Source organism: Ornithodoros turicata, chromosome 6 (assembly GCF_037126465.1).
Source record: "Ornithodoros turicata isolate Travis chromosome 6, ASM3712646v1, whole genome shotgun sequence".
NCBI classification, from domain to species: Eukaryota; Metazoa; Arthropoda; class Arachnida; order Ixodida; family Argasidae; genus Ornithodoros; species Ornithodoros turicata.
In genome coordinates, this window is record NC_088206.1 from 74,543,057 (window position 1) to 74,562,918 (window position 19,862).

The window sequence follows — 19,862 nt, forward strand, 5'->3', positions numbered from 1 at the left end:
CATGCTGCAGGGTAGGACTGCGGATAATTTGGACCACCTGGGGTTCTTTTGACGAGCGCCGGAAATTTCCGACACAGAGTGCTGGAAGCACTGTTTACCCCCCCACATTACTACCGCCCTCGGCCGGGATCGAACCCGCTCGGCGTATCGAGACCACTTTTCGACGTATATATTTTTTTAAACGAAATCTTGAAGCCTTATTGGACAGGTAATTGCACCCTCTGATTGGTCAGACTCCCCTCCTTCTTCCTTATGGGAGCAGCGGGGCGGCGGCGGCGACACGTCCACCGCCGATCTACGCCATTTTACGTGGAATCGTGAAAACCATTCGAGTTTCCACACATCTTTCTTCTCCGCATTCTGCGTTCCGCCAATTCCATCGGTCTCTTTTTACGACAATCAAAAAGAAAGTGGCAGCCGACAAGTGCTGCCACCTGAGAAATGCTTCGCGAACCTTCCCATACAGTTATCACGGTGCGTCGGTGCGTCCAGTTGATGTGACACTGGAATACAGCCAAGTAGTGGATCACCGGAATGATAGTTCCCGCAAAAATGCAGTATGCGTCGTCTTGAACAACACACACACAAGCATTTGAAGGATGTCCCGGTTCTGCCATGTTTTCTGTTTCCTCACCTGGAAATGTATTACCAAAGGCCCAGTGGGCAGTAAATAGGTGAGCACTTGTTGCCTCCTTCCCTTGTGCATGAATAGACCCTGACCGCCGTGGATCAGGAAGTAGGAAATACGCGTGCAACGGTAGCAGGAACAAAAAGCGATGACAGGGGTGCCCTAAAACCCAAAACCCTACGGATTAGGCTTATCTACATCCCATAGGATCCACATTCGTCAAGCATTCCCATCGTTATTCCAGAAAGTACATAGCAAAATGTACTTCTGCAGACTATTGGACGGTGTCGTACGATGGTTGCAGTACGATACTCTCAAAGGAATTGCTCACGACTGTACGTCGTAGTTGAAAGGCTGCTTTTGCTTCCCAAATTCACGAGGTCACCAGAGCAAGAATTCTCACTGGTGCTGTATGAAAGTCCTCCCTCCTGAAACTATTGTGCGAAAAATGTCATATAAAACAGCAAAGAGGTCAGCTGGGAACCCACGAAAATATGTATTTGAAAAGAATCCGATTCGTCGGATGAGGTAGGAAAGTGTAGGTTTGCAGTGAGGAACACAAAACGAAATATCACGGTATCTTTTTTTTTTTTTCAATGGCAATGTGTTGTCACAGTTGCCTTGTGTTTGTGTGTTTCCACTGAAGGAAGTACGACTGCAGCGAAACATTTTACCCAGAGACAAATGTTCAGTCAAGATTGGACTAGTGAAAAGCAGCGCTTTACTTGCTGCGCGCTCGTAGAAAGTGCCCAAGCCAGGATAAGAATCTATCGAATAGAGCGGTAAAAATCGGGAACGATTTTGAACATGTCTTATAAGCTGACTTCTCATAAGACTTCTGCCATAGGTACCGCAAATCCCAACATTTTTTCCCTCGTCAATGAACTTTGTTTAGAGTCTTGATTTTTATTGCCATGGAAACAATTTTTCTGGTGGACTTCTAACGAGGAGATCATCGGCAGAAGGGAGAGATTGCATACTGGTTGGCACATGATGATGGGAAGAAAACCAGAGACATTGAAAACAAACAAGGACAACACCAACACTTTCTCAGGCACAACAGCGATTTATTGAACAAACCACAACCTATATACTTAAGCAGCCTCAAAGGGGAAGGAGGGGAATAAGGGAAGTCTGTGTACTCACTTTTGTTGGATTGGTGTTTTATCGAAACAGCAGATTTCATGAGAGTAAACTACTTTTAGATCGTGTCAGAGCGTTATCAATGCCACTCTGAAGCTACTTTTGTGAGGTACAGTCGACATGCGTTAGTATGATGTCCTCACTTTATGACCACTTTTCTGGGGCACCGTTTGCTCCCAGTGGAGGTCCTGTGTAAAGGCCCCTCATTATTATGACAACTCGATAATCCGACTATGACCAACATATCGGGGGACAAATTGCGGATGTAATCTTCCCCCGTTATTGGGACCGTCCACCGCAGACAGAGTCATCCTCCTGACCAAAAGGCCAGTGGCCCCGGGAAAACGTAGGCGCGGTGAATTTCAAAGTCACAATCCCATTTCTACAGAGTCATCCTCTTGACCCACAAATCCAGTGGTACATTGATGATGTACGTGCGGTATGTATTCACCTTTGCCCGTGCAATTGAGTCAACGGAAGGTCTAATATTGACAGTTTTTTAAGCAGACTGTTTTTGTGGATTTCTTTCGTCGATAAATTGTAAATAAATTGTAAATAAATTGTAAGGTTGTAAATAATAATTTGTGTTGGTAAAATGAAATAAATTGAAATAATGTGCCTGCAATATCTGCATCTTCAATAAATGAGACAGAGCAAATGAGACTTCTTTTATGAAAGGCTTATCTGGAGCATGATCCATGTTGCTCGTTAATATGACAATTCGCTTAATGACCAAAATCTGCGAGAATGGCCTTCATCATATTAACGAGGGTTGACAGTATTCACAAAGGCTGCGGATGAAATGCGGATAGGAGGATAGTCGATGGGCTCAGGAAGGAAGTATTACAGGCCTTAGGAATGGTTTAACTAGGTCTCATTGTGGGCAATCAATATTGGTGGCATCTTTGATTTTCTGAATGACACTGTTGCCTTCCTGGATGCCCATCTTGGAACCTTTTTATCAAATCAGAGGACATTGGGTAAGCAGCTGTTCTACATCAGTAATTCCTTGATATTTATCACACCAGACAGAAAGGATGTGGGGGAAAGAAAGCATATGAATTAACAGAAAAGTATGAAGACTGGAACGCCATTCTGAAAAACAAAGCTTTTACAGACACTTATTTGTGACAAACCATACTATGAGAGGTTTTTTAGCCTGTGGCGTAAAATATGGTTTAATTGCCGTCTATGACAAAAGAATGGAATTTTCTTGCTGCACTTGTTAGTGGTATCTACCCTGCATCAGTCCAGGGCATGAAAAGGGAAGTATTCATATAACTAGTATACTAGTATATAGAATCAGGGTGCCTACTAACCTGGAAAACCTGGAAAACAGGGAATTGTCAGGGAATTTGCCAAAAAGGCAGCTGAAGTCGGGGAAAATTGCAGACAAGTGCCGTCAGGAAGTGCAGTACTCATAAGTGGTTGAACGGCTATGCCGCAGCAAGCGTTGCCGCGAGTAGCATTCGTTAATACCATAAATGGAAATCTGTTGCTCTTACTTGTCTTTTGTCACTTTTATTTTGTCACATGATTTTATGACTGCATATATTGTTTATTTATTTATTTATTTATCTATGTCATTACCTCAAAGGCATTACATGAGGGTACATTAGTTGGCAAAAAAAAATCAAAAGAAAAGGAAACAAAAACAACAACAGAAGAAATAGGATATACACATGGTACACACAATGTACAATTTACATAATTCGTTGAAAAAGAAAAGAATACAAGTCTGGAAGGTCATTCCAGTCTCTGCTGCTTAGTAGAAATAATGATTCCGAATAATATGATGTATGAGTGGTGGGACGGCTGACTTTCATGGGATGGTCAAGATATAGAAAGATATGTCGTGTAGTCAGGATGTAAGTGCAACATAGAGCGGACGTGTAAATGAACTTATGGAAGAGGCACAAGCAGAAGAATTTGTTAAGTGAAGCCTTTAGAGCAGAGACGCTTGAATGATAAGAGTAGTTTGAGAGAATAAAGCAAGTTGCCCTTTTCTGAATAGTTTCTATGAGGTCGTGGAGGTATGACTGATGGGGGTGCCATATTGAAGATGCATATGCTAGTTTAGGGTGAACCAGGGTAATGTAGGCTTGGAGACTGACAGAAGGAGAAAAGCTTCAGGTTGCGCCTGATGAAACTAAGGGTAGAGTCAGCAGAAGCGGTGATACGTTTAATGTGCTCGTTCCAGGACAAATCTTGTGTTAAAGTTAGACCAAGGTACTTGTATGAAGTTGCAGGAGAGATAGTAACATTTCTGGTTACTGTAGGAGAAACAAAGATAAGAACATTTAGTAATGCTGAGGCAAAGTTTCCAATTGGAGCACCATGTCAAGATGACATTTAGGCCTTCCTGCAGAAAATTGGAACTCGTGAGAGACCTTACGTTGTGGTATAAGACGCAGTCATCAGCAAGCAACCAGATATGTGAGAAAATATTGCGAGGCAGGTCACTGATGAAGATGAGGAAAACTAGAGGTCCTAGAACTGACCCTTGTGGTACACCAGAGGTAACACTAGCAAGGTTAGATTCATGCGAATTAACATGACATGGCTCAAGTCGGTTGGAGAGAAAGCTTCTGATCCAAGTGAAGTATGGCTGGTGATAAGTTGAGACATGGCAATTTATAAAGCAGAAGAGACATTGGAAGTTTTGCTATTGTGTATCTGTCTCGTTATTTTGCAACATGTTACTATCTGGTAACTTTCTCTTATTTCCTTGTTTCTTTCATAAGTTTGCTTCCCATCATTTTTATGCTATTCAGTATTATTTTGCGTCTTGTGTTGTTTCATCAAGGGTGGCCCAATCTTCTAGCTCTGCTACTGGCCCCCCACGCTAACTTGGGAAATATAATAATGTGTTTGCATTTATGTGTTCCAGGAGCGATATACTTTGCCAGTGTCACACAATGAGCGGAGATTAAAGGATGTTGTGCACATTGAGGGCACAACCCGGTCGGGGATCCCGGGTTTGCCGCAGAGCGTCCAAGACCATGAATGCAAGGTCAGTGCGCAAGACCAGAGATCCATCCAAGAAGGCCACCAAGAAGACCTCCAAGACGCGTAAAAGACTGCGATCCAAAAAACAAAAGGCATCGCTGGCAGGTCTGTGCGATGTCTTCTCCACCAAGTGCGGTCTCAAGGAAGAGGCCAAAACGCATCGCGTTGCCAGCTTGAATGCCATGGCCAAAGTGCACATCTTGTACGAGAACGAAGGTCGACCAATGCCTAGTGAAGATGTGGAACGAACAAAGGCAGAGAAGCCAAAGCCTGGCAAACGTAAGCGGGAGATGGTGGACTCTGACGTAGAAATTATTGACACAAGACAGTGTCGACGGATGGCCAGCTTGAATGCGCAGGCCATCATGGCTGCTAGCTACAGCCAGGAAAGGAGCCGAAAGTATGAGAAAGAATCTTCGTGCGAACTTAAAGTTGTGCATCATCACCAGGAGGAAATTGTTGTGGTGCAAACAGTGCACAGAAAAAAGTCAGACTCGGATTCTGAAGGTCGAGACAGACACCGTCCTGCCTCATCTGCATCCTCTTCACAGTCTGTGGCCGTCAGTGAGTACAGGGTTCACATTAACACCACCAAGGAGGTGAAGGATGAGCAAGAGAAAGAAGCTGCTGCAGTCACGTACCGGTACCGAACTAAAGCAACCTGCCTTCAGATGCAGACTACCTATAATGGTGATCCCATTTTGGGGCCACAGAGCTATTACACCAACTACCCTACACCACCTGCTGCCCTATTGCCTCCGGCGACGACCACTGGCTACACAGTTGACCGAGTGGTCAGTGTGGCACCTATGCACTATGGGAGTGCTTTTACTGTGCCACGCTACCCTGCCCTTCCCTATGCGCCTGTGGAATACGGTGAGTTACTTTACTACTTCTTATCAAAAAGCCTGACTTAACTGGTTGAAAACCGATACAAGTAACTGTCTTTTCCTTGTCTCCTTCCACAAGATGCCTCTCTACTTGTGTGAAAAGAGTGTGCCATTAGTTGTCCCTTGGTTAATGCACCTGACCTCTTCTTTGACAACTGTCATATTTCAACTACAGGTTTATAGAATTGACAGAAGCTATGGGATGTGCCTTTCAAGGTCTTTTAGGTTTCCGATATGATAGGCTTCAATTATTTCTCTTGTTAGTTGTGTGCCAACCCTGTCTATTGCCACTGCTGAATGGAACAAAAGTTAGCATCCATGTGAATGCTGTGATGTTGACTTTCAGCAAACTTGTTTTATTAATGCAGACATAATAAACATCAAGTACAAACCAGTTGATTGAAGTAGATTCTTCGATAAACAGCTAGTATCGTTCTCCAGCCTCCCGGAGTCGTCTTTCTCTTCTTTAAGTCTTCGTCATTCTTTTGTTATTCACATAGGATATCACAAATGCTTAGGCTGTGTTCCACGTACCAACAAACATCCTTATGGCAATCTGAAGGTGTGGGTTCAAATCCAACTGATGGTACCTTTCTTCAACTGGCATTATTCGAGCCTAAGTCAGTTTATTTTGCCCAAAAATCATCATCTTCAAAAAATACCTATTGTGTGGAGTTTATTTTTTAAAATATTTCCCGGCTACACCTGCAAGCTACTAACCGATGCCAGGTAGTATGGCACGAATGAAACCACATCACGCCATCGGGAGTCACGTGGCAATGCTCCTCTCATTGATTGGTGGCTAGAACACTACCAACTCTGGAGTTTTCAGTTGTCGACCGATTCGGAGCAGCTCGAGTTGGTCGTGGTTGGTGGTGTCGGCCGCCTCGAACCAACTGTATAGTTGGACATTGTTGCTGGAGAAAGTTGGCGCATGTGAACGCAGCCTTAGATATCCAGATGGTGTGCCTCGGTAGTGACATACGCAGGACAAGGATATACTATAGGGTCCCTTATCTTTGCACTCAATGAACTGTTCATTATGGTTTACATGGCAGGTGTTGTGGATTAGCCATTGTACAGAGCATGTGAACTTTTTTAGCTCTCTTGATATTGTAGCTTGACTTTCTTTTGTCACAGACTCCTGTAATTATCCCTAACAGGCTCTGTTTCATGTTTTTCCAGTGCCAAACTACTTCCAGCCTGCTGGACCATTGATTCAGACAGCAGGACATGAACAGTGCCTCATTCATAAGCCGGTACCGTTCCATCCTCAACAGCACCTGGGTGCACAGCCACCCCAGTACCCATGTTTTACAGAGTGTCTGGGACCCAACAGTGGCAACTTTTCTGCCTGCCCCTATACCTCATCTCCTACACCTGACTTTCAGATAAAGGTGTGGCTTGAAGGATTGAAGCTTTGTGTGCATTTTTTTTCTCTCTCTCTCTTACTCAGATGACAGCTGCACCAGCTGTGCCAAAGTCTGAGCCGGTCACCCCTCCAGAGACAAAGTCCCCACCTCAGGGGAATGACTTTTTAGATGCATCAAAAGCACTGGAGACAGAAGGCTCTTGTTCACCACCAGAGTCTGCACTCATGGCTGCCAAGAAGAGGGTTACCAGAGCCAAGGGTCAGTTCTCAAATAGTGATTACAAATGTGGGTGTCCAATTTGTGTTCCTTTGCAGAGAACCGAACGAGTGACAAGAAGCGGGTGGCACAAAAAGAGAGTGAAGAAAGTGGAGATGTTCAAGGGGAAGAGGTACCTCGAGTAGTACTAAGCAGGAAGCGAAGGAAATTTGCTCACGGGTGGTCGTGGGATGGAGAGCCGTTTTCCAAGATAGTAGTTGTTAATGTAAGAGAGCATGAGCGCTATAGCACAAGCATATGACACGAGCTGCTGCTTTCAGAATGAGGACACTCCGCATGAGCGTGCCTGCTTCCCGGCCATGCGTCATGTGGAAGGTGACATCATCAGAGTCCGTGACTGTGTTCTTCTGCGTTCTGGAACACGCAAGGTGGATTTACCCTTTGTTGCCAAGGTGGCTGCACTCTGGGAGAATGATGATGATGGTATAATTCCTTTTCCATCCTGGGTAGTGTCATCATAGGGATTGTTCTGCAGGTGAAATGATGATGAGCCTACTGTGGTATTACCGACCCGAACACACTGACCAGGGTCGAAAGCCTCACCACATGGAAGATGAAATTTTTGCCTCTAAGCACCGTGACTGTAACAGTGTTGCCTGCATCGAAGACAAGTGTTATGTCCTCACTTTTGCTGAGTACTGCAGGTACAAACACCACTTGCTTGGGCTTGCTTGATGAAGGCTTCAAAGACATTTTTCTCTCAGGTATAGGGCACGTACAAAATTGCTGGAAGAAGGTCAAAGACCCCGCACAGCCGTCGTACCCGACCTGGAAGAAGGCTACTCCCGTCGTGACCGTCTTCCCCCAGGGCGCATGGACCCACAGCTGGTGTTCTTTTGCAGACGGGTCTACGACTTTCGCCAGAGACGCATACTCAAGAATCCTTCCTTTGCCAGCAGCAAATGATTGTAATTTATGTTCTCCTCTGGGATGGTGCATTTTTTAAGTGCAACGACTTTTCTACAAAAGTCAACTGTTGAGTTGCTCTCCTATTGGAAGCTTAATATGATGCTAAAGTGAAGCTCTTCCTCGACCTATTGAGGTGACTTTCCCTGCATCACACTGTACATTTTGCACAATTCATATGTAACAGAGTAAGTAATTTTGTCCTATATTTTTGTTCATTCATTGTGTAAATACTTTGTTCAAGTCTTGGTTGGTATGAAAGTTTTTGCACACGAACGGTATAATATATTGCCACATTTTATTATTTAAGTTACGCAGATGGTAGTCTCTTATTATATTTTCACATTCACTATGATGTGTTTAAACATTTATGTAATGGTTGCAACATTTCATTTTGAGGAAAACGTTCTTCATATGGGTAGGTGCAGATTCTTGTTAAAATGTGGGCAAAATGTTGCTCATGTATGATTTTTGGCCCCAAAACAGAGTGCCCATGAGTGATCTGTGATAGGCAGTAGTATTATACATAAAAAGAAGGGTCTTTTACACACAAACCAACTGGTGTGAATGAAAGCCATCTAATAATATTTGGTAATAAAAACGGGTCATCATTACAGAGCAATGTCACTCTCATAGGCAGATTTCCAGATATCTGCCAAGCAAACAGAAGAGTGGAATCTGTAGAAGAGCATGAGGGGAAGTGTTGAGTGCTTGACCATCACCCATGCACTTTCCCCGAAGCACATACGCATATAGTTATTGAGATGAGGCTTCTCTGTCTGGAACGTATTTGTCACCCAGATGGCGATATTGCAGACAATTAGGAAGGTAACCGTCTCTCGACCAGGTTTCGTGAACTTCTGTCTGCGGGAGTTACTGCACCGTCTGAGGCCGTCGCTTAAAAAGAGCGTCTGCAGGACCACCTGAATGACCGTCACCACGTGACTGGTTAGCAAGGTGTAACTCTCGTACCACATATCTGCAATGATGGTGACGATGTAGTATACAAAGTAGAAAGGCAGGGGAACATAGAGCAAGACGTCGTCTAACAGCGTGATGGGATGGGTATTCAAGTCTAGTGTGGATATCTGCTTGTAGCCCCAGACAACAGCAAGCAAGGCAATTACAACGAGGGCCGTGTTCTGAGCAAGAAAGATTATAGTCTCCACGCTGTGGTAGGCTGGGCTGCTGAAGGCCACCTGCTCAATGACCAGTGACACGATGGCACACAATAGAAGGAAGATACCCGCAAAGAGACCCTTGTTGGCTGCGTGGCAATCTGCGCTCACTACTAGGTTGCTGTGGTATTTTGCTTCACCTCCTTCTGATTGCCTGCGCGTCTGGCCAGGAGGGTCGGTACCAATGTTCTGCCATACAATGTACCACACACCGGCTAGGATGATTTGATACTCGATGGTGAACGGCTGAAGATACAGGGTGACGGATGTGAAATCCAGTATGGTGCGATTGCCTGTGGGAAATAAGCTTATCATAGCCGTTACAGTGTTAAGGAAACCTACCATGTTTGTAGTCACCATGGGTGCTGTGGTGATATTCCTGGACGATACTGCTGAACCAGAAGTAAAGACATGTGCCTATTAAGTGCATCATACCAAACCGTGAAGCAGTGAAGGCGTGGTTGATGACGATCTGCGTAAGAAAGGCTTTTTGTTTTTCTTCATCTTCCAACCCAATTCTTCTATAACACAAGTCATGTGAACAAAGCACAATGTAGAGCTAATGTGAAGGCTCCCAACATGGTTTCGTGCAGGCTGTCAAAAAAAGAAATGGCTCCAACAGAGGCCGTCACTTGTTCCTGTTAGCAATCCATTGGGAACAAAGCCAATACGCACGGATGTTGTCTCTGTGCACGGGCAGTCCGCTGTAGCTATCTCCGGCCCTTGCTCAAATCTCACACCTTGCGTGCAACCAGGGCGGAGTCTACTTTTCGCCTCCTGGAGAACAAATGGGAAATTTGCGCTCCCCACCCCCCGCATTTTTGCTGCCCGAACTGTGTCTTTTTGACCCCCCCCCCTTACTCGGCTTGTGGGGCAATTGCCCCCCGCCCCCTTGCCCCGCTGTAGTCGCCGACCCCTCGCGCAGCGTTAATGGGGCACTAAAATGCAAAAAAAAAAAAAAAAACTTGTTCTCAAATGAAAGTCGAAAGCCCTGTATCGTACCAACTAGCCCAGCTTTCCGCATTAACTGAAAGTCCGTGTTCCAATTAGTATAGTGCAAGCAAAATTAGTTAACACAGCGCAATGAAGACAGCCGTCTTTGGCGGCAACCAATGGGATGCTCAGGGAACAAAAATTGGCGGCACCCAGTGAGACAGCAGGAGAAGTGGGAGAAGCGCGTGGATTTGGAACGGGGCCGGTCGTAGTACTCGGTACATGCTCGGCATGATGCGCATTGCTGCAGTTTTCATTACCGATTTACTGAAGCAACAGTATCACCTACGCTTACCTAACAGTTATCACAAATGCTCCACTGACAACAAATATATTCACGTCGTTCGGACAGCGACACCACTCCGCTTCGTAACTCGCACTACGTTTTTCGACGGAACTGCTCCACGGCGTGGCACGCGCAGCTCCGGAGCATGGCGAAGCAAGAATGAGCCTGGTATAATTCTTCGTAACGAAATTTTTGGATTATAACAACAAGTGCGAAATCCACACAGCGTGTAACGTAATTTGAAGTGAACTTGTGTGGGCATTTCAGTGCCCCTTTAAGGCAGGTTTGCAGTTCGACGGAAGGCCGCTGCGTGACGCGAGCGGCCGTCGTTGGTGAACAATAAACGTCACTGTGCAAGCCTTTATAAGCTCTGTATCAATGACATATTTTTGTCCTGACGAAGGCGGAGCTTCCGCCGTAACGTAGACAACCCTTTTAGCATTCAAAGTATCTTACATGTAAATAAATTATCCCCCTTTTTTCTTACTCCCCGTACCTTCGTAATCTGTATCTCATTTTTCATTGGGTAGTTGAAATAGGTATATATATAGGTAGTTGAAAAAAAGATAGAGGCAGACAACGAAGGTGTGGGAAGTAATGTAAAAGAGGGAAGTTATTTATTTACAGGTGGGGAGGCGTCGATGTTGCGGAGGAAGCTCTGCCTTTGTCAGGACTGTCCTGTCGTCTGTTCTGATGAACTTTCCACTTGTAAATAAATGACTTCCCCCCCTTTTTCCATATTTCCCACACCTTCGTTGTCTGCCTCAATTTTTTTTTTTAACTACTGTTAGGCAGAAAACCGAGACAGGTGTAGCCAAATAGTCAATGTAGCCAAAGGATGGAGTGGAGGCCGAGACCAGAATGAATTGGGCGCGGTCTCGCGCGATGGTGAGAGCGATGAGGATGATTGCAATCGGTGATCTTCCTCACACTACCTATTTCGCGGTTGCCCGAACACATTTCTTTCAGCGTGCATACAAAGCAAAATAGCCGAAGCTCTGTGGCTGCACGTTGAGCATATGTTTACAATTTGATCGTGCACTCCCAACCAGTGGCGTCACTAGGGGGGTACGGCCCGCACCGGGTGAAGGGGCGGAAGGGGTGACGCGCAGCACTAATACTGCTGCTTCCTCCCGTTCTCTGCGGCACGATGACGCAAAAAACATGAGGAGCCTTCTACGAGGCACATTATCTGATCTTTTTTTTTTCTGGGTGTGGTGTAATATGTCCATTTATCGTGAAACGCCTGGTACGGAAAGGGGTCCGTTAATGGGGTGGAGTGGGGTGACACGTGCCCTAGTGACGCCACTGCTCCCAGCCGAGAACAGCTGTTTCGCTCTACTTGGAGCTCGTCAGCCCGGCGCAGAGAAGTGCTCTGGCTGTTCCTCGGGAACTCTGGACATTTTGACAGTGACGCGTCCATCTCCTTCCACTATTTTCGTCCACATGCGGCAAGACTGGATTCCAACGGCCGCTCGCACTGCCATCCATTCTTCGTTCTTTGAGGCCTGGTATGTTTCTAGGGAACTTGCTTCTAATAACAATAGGGTAGCACCGCATAGTTGGCACAGTACACGGGATCCGTACAGTACTTTGTGTTCATGTCGGAAACAAAAGTCACGGACTCAGGACGTCGCTGAACTTCACGTGAACGGTAGTGAGATTAGACTGTGGGAAAAACGAGTCAGAAAGACTCAAAATATATTGCTAGGACGGGATTTGCGGTAGATCTGCATCCTGAGCTCTGTCATTCAAGACCGGAGATGTCGGCAATAGCAGACTCCAATAATCATGTTAACTCTCCTGCGTGGTTCTCACGGTCGAGACATACACAGTGCGCTCCACACTCAACGTTTGTTGCGCGCTATCCCGAGTTGTGCTGAGAGGGAACCTTCCATTTTACATGTGACACATTGTAGTTTGTTAGTTTATTGAGTTAAACTTGCTATATACAAAGCTTAAGGATGGAATTATGGGTGTCATTAGCACATGCTAACGCGGACACACATAGGTCATAGCCTGGGCTACATGACTACAAAATATGAAGGAGAGCGTAGGTGGGATTTTTGAGAAACGAGAGTCCAAAAAACCCCATTTTTGAGAGCATAACTGTACTCTACACCACCTTGCCGAAAGGGGGCAAGATACAGACATTCAAATTTGACATCAACTTAAGTGGTATACTTCGGCCTAGACGTCGGTACTTCATATATCTCGATGGCGTGTACAGGAGGAATACAGCGCCAAGACAAATATGACCAAAATCAGAATTTTGTGGCAACTTTGGTGATCTTTAATTGAAGATCAAAATAGAATTGACCAGTGCTGCTTACGCAGCTGAAAGCCGTTGTGTCTGACATGTTGCGTAAAAAAGAAGAAGAAAAAACACACACACAATAGTTTGGGACCGTCCGCTGGCGAGGCATAAAATGTCAAAGTCGCTCCGTCAGAAAACTCCGCCGCCGAGTCAATTTCTCTCGGATTTTTTTCCTGGCGGATCACCCAACACACAGAGCCAAAATATTTATTACTCCTCTGTGCATGCGTGTTGCTGTAGAACATATATTTTTTCAAAGGAAATCTGTGATGGTGTCCGGACCACCCTGCCTGAGTTGAGATGGAATCACCCAGGTTTGCCGAGGACTTCGTTCGTTCAACGTTCAACGTTCGACTGGACGTTGCACCTCGGACGGTTCGGGAGAATCTGGACGTCGCAAGGCTGGACCAGGCTCGCCAGTAAACCGAGTCCGACGGAATCTCACCTACAGCGTCGATGACCTTGTCCTTCGACGGACTCACCAGCTTAGTGGTGCGTCACGTGGCTTTGCAGCTTCGCTCGCAGATAGGTGGGATGGCCCCTTCGTCGTTAAGTGCGTGTTCCCCTTGCCTCACTTACAGGCTCCGTCACTGTCACTCGAGCGACGAAACGGGGCCAGTATACATCCCAGACCTGAAGATTTACCACCTCCGAGACCCCGAGGGGGAAGAGGCAGACTCCTCCGCAAGACCTGGACCAGGACCTTCCAGACCTTTCTGGACCCTCACTGCCACCTGACCCCCACCGCCACTTGGCTTCCTGGACCTTCCAGCCGCAGTTTGCGTCCGCGCAGGCGGCACATGTAGCCGCCACTATCCCAGTCACGAAATCCTAGTGCTCTTGCGTAGTTGGTCTTTCTTATAGTGTGATTTCTCTTTTGCAATCTTCAGCTATAATCTTCTGGGGGAGAGCCCTTTCAGGTTCTCATGGTCTGACATTGTTTTCTAACCGTATTCCCCTATGCTTTCCTCGCAGACTACGATGCCTCCAAGGAAGAAGAAACGCCCGGACCTGCATCTTCCCTAGACCGGAGCGTTGCCTAACCGCCTGCACACCCCAGTGCACAGGTACTGGCCACTCAACGATCAGTGGTGACTTAGATACTTGTGTCCGGCGACATACATGTTTCAAAACTCCTTTTTTGTTCGCTCAATACCACATTGGAACAGCCTTCCACGTGACCTTGTCCTTTCAGACTCAGCGACTCTGTTTTCACAAAAACTGGTTTCTTTCTTTTCGGAGTAACGGCTCACACTTTGGTTAGATTTTGTACTTGTTTGTGTTGTTGATGTGTTATCACGCCATACATTCTTTTGGCTCAATGCGTACTACGTGTTATTGTATTTTTGTTATTATTGCATGTCGTGTACTGCACTCTCCCCTACGTAATTCCACTGATGTGGAGCAGTAGGGTACGATCGATAAATAAATAAAATACCGGTATCATGGGCTTCACGTCCCATGAAGCCCGTGTATCATCATCATACACATACACATCATATGATCACAATCCCGGTGGACATCTCAACCACGACCTCTCCGCACACACGATCCATCCAGAGCGCCAGAGGGGTCTCTGATCGGCACCCCAACGATCCACCCCTTCCTCTCTCCGAAGACGAAAGGCGAGTCCTCTGTCCGATCTGCCGTGTGCCCGAATTACACCGTAGAACTCACCGGCAAGGCACCCTCCACAACACCAAGCTACAGACCATCTACGCCTATCCTCCTGAGCCCTGACCCTGAGACGGATAAGGCCGGAGTTACTCGGACCCCTCCTCAACCCCAAGCTTTCGAAGACGGCATCCTTGACATGGGCGACGACGATTTGTAGTCCACGAAGATTAGTACCGTTGTTATAAAGGCGGGGGGGATATAAACCGCCAATAGATGGCGCCACAGGCGGTGGTGACGGGACGGCACGTGTTAGAGGAGCGCGTGAGAAGAGGACGAAGAACTCTTCTGTGTGGTCATTGGTCATTGATGCGACCGATCGTTGGGAGACAAGATGTGAGTGATTAAATTATAGGTTTCTTGATGTTGTGTTTCGCCTTCCACCATGCAGGGCCGGTGCTAGGGACGTGCGGGGCCTGAGGCAAAGGCACATTGCGGGGCCTGTTTCACACGCTTAAGTGCGTACTTGATATTTAAAAAAAGTAATCCCTGGTTGAGGGCTTCCTGCGCGGGGCCTGTGCAAGCGCGGGGCTTAAGGAGGTCGCCTTATTCGCCCCCCCCCCCCCCCTATCGCACCGGCTCTGCCTTCCACAGGAACGGAACGGACGGGCATTGCCCCGAGAGTGTTCCCACAAGGTTGCAAAATAAAATGACTTTCCTGTGCCTCATCTTATTTAGGCCGCAGGACCCATTTTCCCGAAGCATACCTCTTGGTTTCGTTCACAGTGCACTCACTAAGGGAGAGATTCATTTCACCGTGCACCGAAATGCGCTGCATCGAAATGTCCTAGACCAGCTGTAGGACATTTCTGACATGGGCCCAGTAAACCAGAAATATCCCAGGTACGTCCCACAAAGGTCGCACACGTCACATATGTCCGCGACGTCTATCCGACGTTACATGTGCGTCCACAATGTGACATCGAAAACTGTTCTATATCCCTGGGACATCTGGTAGACGTAGAAAGAAAGGACGAAGCCCGCGTTATTTTGCGGAGACATCTCGGACACGTGACCCTTAGTGGCATGACGTAAGCAAACGGGGAAAATTTTTGGGTTTACTACTTTATCTACCAAGTAATCACATTATAGACGGTATCTTGAGTTAGAAACACGATATTTACCAGGATAGGGTATCAGGTTAGCGGGTATACGCTGACGTCGTTTGCAGACGCACAGGTTAACTGCAAAGACGTTGTCGCTGTTGCAAACATGATACGTAGTAGCACATAAGTCATTTTTAACACCTTGTTTTCTTCTTATAAAACTGTTAAGTAGGCCAGTAAGATGCACCATGACAAGTAATTCACACCACAGTGTCATAATTATCGCAGAAATTGAATTTAAAGTGCTCTGCAAAAAGCGACCGTGCGCAGCGGCGGTGGAGAGCAGTACCAGCCTCTGATCTGCCTGGGACCACGCGCTGACGCTACATGGGACACGCTCTGTGATTGGTCCAGAGAAATGTCTGCTACTCCGCTGTCGTCTGCTATTCGGCTGGGTTCTGAAAAAGCATTGCTCCTGGCTCGGTCATAATTCCCCGCTAGAACTGGCAAAACTGGTTTACGGTGGCAAAGGGACAGGGCACTGACCCCCAATGACCTGCGAACCAGAACGAGTTCCCCCTGTAACGTCACCGGTGACATGGCATCATACCTTCTCCTCCTCGCTAATCCCGGATTGACGAGTTAAGGGTGAACACGCGGGGCCATGTTTATGTTTTTTGTTGTTGTTTTTTTTAAACAAACTGCACACATCAAAACCTTTCGCGCTATTCGGTAAAATGACACACGCACTTTCATCAGACGTCTTAATCTGAATTTTTTTTGGATGACCCCCTGTACTCCTTTAATGAACCTACTCCAACAATTTGTACTTCAGTATATTGTTAGCGAAGTAAGAATCCATCGCCAGGCATCGTTGCTTCTCTAAATACAGATGACAACGGAGGCGCACCGGCCGACGCCCGAGAGAGAGAACCACGAGACACGAACGAAAGCGGACGCGTGGCCGCACGGGGCGTAATTTTATCCTATATCTAGTATGCAACCTACCAAATAAAATTCAGTTATCCCGTTACGAATTCACTGTGACTACGGTGCTCACAACTGACAATATGCTCGCTCTGGTACCTCTTGAAATCCGCATACGCGGAGGGAGCCTACATCTTATATGGAGAGAGCACATTTGTTAACGCGGTCTGCATTGGTGGGCCTTGGATTATGACCGAAAGGTCGCTGGGCACACCTCCCCAAGTGGGGTGTGTTGCCAAAAGTTGATTTTCTTTTTGTTTAATTAGTGTGTGCGTCATTCATTTGCTATAGCAGACTATCAGTTGCAAATTGATTCAAAGGTAGCATAAATTTTAAAATATCCCATGAACACATCCAAGTAGATGTTGTCTATGCGACGGTTCTGCCTGGGATGTGAAAACAGTCGGAATCTGGCAGTCGCATGGATGTGCTTTCTACTCTCTGTGAAGCTCCCATAGATATCTTAACATGCAATTTGCGATATCGCCAGAATGTACCTGGGATGTATACGATTTGCTGGGGGCGTTTCGGTGAAATCAATCCCTCGTTGAGTGAGTACACTGTGAAGGACAGATGCCACTTTCTGATCACTTTGTTACTAAAACAAAACAGTGTACGAAAAAAGTCAACAGTGCACCAGGCTTTTGAGATGAACAACAAAAACGATCCTCTGGTTTTACCTTTGCGGCCGTGACAGAAGGGAAGGTGATTGAGGATCGTTTTGGGATGAACCTAATCAGCAAGATTTGTCTGTTTTTGGCAGAACAAAAGCCGGCAGCTGCTGACAGTGACGTCTGTCATCTCCTAGTGAGAAACACTGGCCAAAGGGTTGGCTTTTCTCAGAGTGTGGTTGCTTTCTTTCGGTAATAGTAACCACTCAGAAAGTAACTTGTAAGCATGCTACCACTTTGGTGAAAGTGACAACGAACAAAAACAGTGGTCACGTGCGTAGAACCCATATTCCGCTTGTAAAGTCGCATGAAAAAAAGAAAAAGTCCCATGTGTCCCCGAACGCAAAGGAAGCCCACTAGGCATTTGGGACAACCTTCCACCACGTACGATACAAGTGCCGGAGTGGATGCAACGAAATACAGATTGGAATAAGCTAATCAATAAGATTGAGAAGAAGGGCCGAATAAAAAACAAGGTATATGAACAAGAAGTACCTTCCAGAGGACACCGTCTGAGTGATTTGTTATTTCAGGCTAGAACGGGCTCGACACAGCGATCAAAGTGCAAGAATGTGGAGCGCATGTTGCACGGTAGAACACACAAGAAACCGCGTTCACATTTTTGCTCGCAGTGACCAAGAACATCCAATATGTTATGCTCAGGTCCGCTTATAGATGGAGTAGATATCGCTACACATGGAGCAAATACGTTATCGGGACAGCGACAAACTTAGAACGCAAGCTATACATATACACACGCTCAATTTTTGTAGATCCCGATTGTGGCCTGAACCCCATTGACCGCGAAAAGTCTAACATAAAAGTATAATGCTTGCAACCGGTGTTGTGCAAGGAGTGAAAACGTCAACATTCGATGCACTCTCAGCTTTCCGTGTAATCCAGAAGCGGCTATCTTACGGCACCTCTCCTATTCGTTGTGCGTCCCTCATAGAGAAAATGATGTGCGAATAAAGTGTTCCTCACGTTGGAGTACTTGAATGCGATGAAGAGCTGGTAGAATGAATAAATGGGTCTAAGGACGTGAAAGGCGATCTTGAGAGTGTCTCTGACGGTCTGTCCCTCAATCCTCATGTTGTTGACGGTATCCTGAAGAATGAGGCCTTCGTTGACAAGATGGCAGAAGCAGAACACTGAAACAATTTGTTGCCCATACTTTAGAAGCAAGTGTATGCATGTTGGACTCACCTACCGACCATGCCGCCTTTCAGGTAGAAACTTCCGCTGTGTCTGCCGATGAGGAACCACAGCCTGGGTGCCGACGTCTTCTTGGCTTGCATGCGAAATACGCTGGCAGTGCTGTGAGCGTACAATCCACTCTGCGAAGGTCTCACCCTCCGACTGGCCGAGTGCTTGTGCCACAATACATCCACATGCAGGATCGCCAGCCACAGCACTCCAGCAGCTGCTACAAGAATGCTGAATATCTGCAAGCGAGTTACCCACTTATTGCTCACATACCAGGGAAACGTATACCGGTTACCTCGGAGACATGAAAATTGTCCAGGGCACGATCGGCCGCACAGAAGGTGGCGCCCATAGTGAAGATGAAGACGCCATAGATGCTGCTCAGCATAAGACTCAAGTAACGCCTGCAAAAACAGAGGCTTTCGATCAAAAGACACAATGGCTATGACGTTAGGAACCTTGGTTTCGATGCCAGCTCCTCGTCTTGTTTGTCCACGACGGAGGCACTCCATCGGATGGATTTGACGGGCTCGTCGGGTTTCACCACGTCGTTGTCTGTCGGTACCATCCTCGTCATCTGCGTTACTGCGGGCGACTGTCATTCAATCTGGCATGAAATGCGCGGCGTGCCTGTCAACACGTTTCCTTTCGTCCTTCGGGTGGTCGACTGTCGCAAATGATCGACAATTATCTTTGGTATGTAAAATCCAAGGACAACATCCCCTTTAGATTGCGTGCAAGAAGGGAAAACAAGAAGGTTTGCACTGAGCCGGGTTCTTGTGGGAAGCTACCAATCTTTAGAGAAATACCCGATAAAATATAAGTCCATCTCCGTGTCTTTCCATTATCCATTGTTAGCGGATTCACCCCCAAACCCAACTGCACAGAGGACTGATGTAAGCATCAGGTAGTCCTGGTCTTGTCACGTGAAGACAGAAGTCGGTTCCTTGGCATGCAGCCAACGAAGCTGGAGAAACACAAGTACATGATAACGAAAGGGAAGTTAGGTAGCAAGCGAGCTGGTGGTGACGATCCATGACTTGAAAACCCGAGACAAGGTAGAGGACGATAACAGACAAACACAACCGTGTTGTGTTTGTCTGTTATCGTCCTCTACATTGTCTCGGGGTTTCAAGTCATGGACAAGTACATGCATTTGAATCCAGGCGCAATAGTGGGGATAACGTGGAGGATATGATTATTGAAAAAAGAGAAGGCTAATAGAGGCTAATCGAAAGGCCGGAGGCATGAAGGAAGCGGGTATATAGTCGTGACCGTC

The 19,862-nt window shown here is 46.5% G+C and overlaps 2 protein-coding genes and 1 long non-coding RNA gene across 6 annotated transcripts; 2 read left to right on the forward strand and 1 right to left on the reverse strand.

The window, feature by feature from the left end:
* Window positions 1-275: 275 nt before the first annotated feature.
* Window positions 276-8,836, forward strand: LOC135397428 (bromo adjacent homology domain-containing 1 protein-like). The gene is made up of 8 exons (XM_064629036.1): window positions 276-674; window positions 4,662-5,656; window positions 6,856-7,067; window positions 7,127-7,301; window positions 7,358-7,524; window positions 7,580-7,742; window positions 7,795-7,963; window positions 8,024-8,836. The coding sequence occupies exons 2-8, from the start codon at window positions 4,708-4,710 to the stop codon at window positions 8,223-8,225; spliced, it is 2,037 nt and encodes a 678-aa protein (XP_064485106.1). The 5' UTR covers window positions 276-674; window positions 4,662-4,707; the 3' UTR covers window positions 8,226-8,836.
* Window positions 8,507-19,470, reverse strand: LOC135397429 (proton channel OtopLc-like). 4 transcript variants are annotated; one of them, XM_064629039.1, is made up of 6 exons: window positions 19,042-19,466; window positions 18,879-18,987; window positions 18,588-18,822; window positions 18,362-18,528; window positions 9,746-9,875; window positions 8,507-9,696 (listed from the first exon to the last, which is right to left on the reverse strand). In XM_064629039.1, the coding sequence occupies exons 1-6, from the start codon at window positions 19,158-19,160 to the stop codon at window positions 8,837-8,839; spliced, it is 1,620 nt and encodes a 539-aa protein (XP_064485109.1). In that variant the 5' UTR covers window positions 19,161-19,466; the 3' UTR covers window positions 8,507-8,836. The 4 variants fall into 4 exon arrangements, with proteins under 4 accessions (XP_064485109.1, XP_064485110.1, XP_064485108.1 ...); XM_064629040.1 differs by having other exon boundaries at window positions 8,507-9,204; window positions 9,544-9,696; window positions 18,588-19,470; XM_064629038.1 differs by having other exon boundaries at window positions 18,592-18,822; window positions 18,879-19,467.
* On the forward strand, window positions 13,100-19,413 carry LOC135397431 (uncharacterized). Its single transcript, XR_010423644.1, has 3 exons — window positions 13,100-13,491; window positions 13,581-15,009; window positions 18,607-19,413. It is a non-coding gene; the product is annotated as an uncharacterized LOC135397431 (long non-coding RNA).
* Window positions 19,471-19,862: the final 392 nt, after the last annotated feature.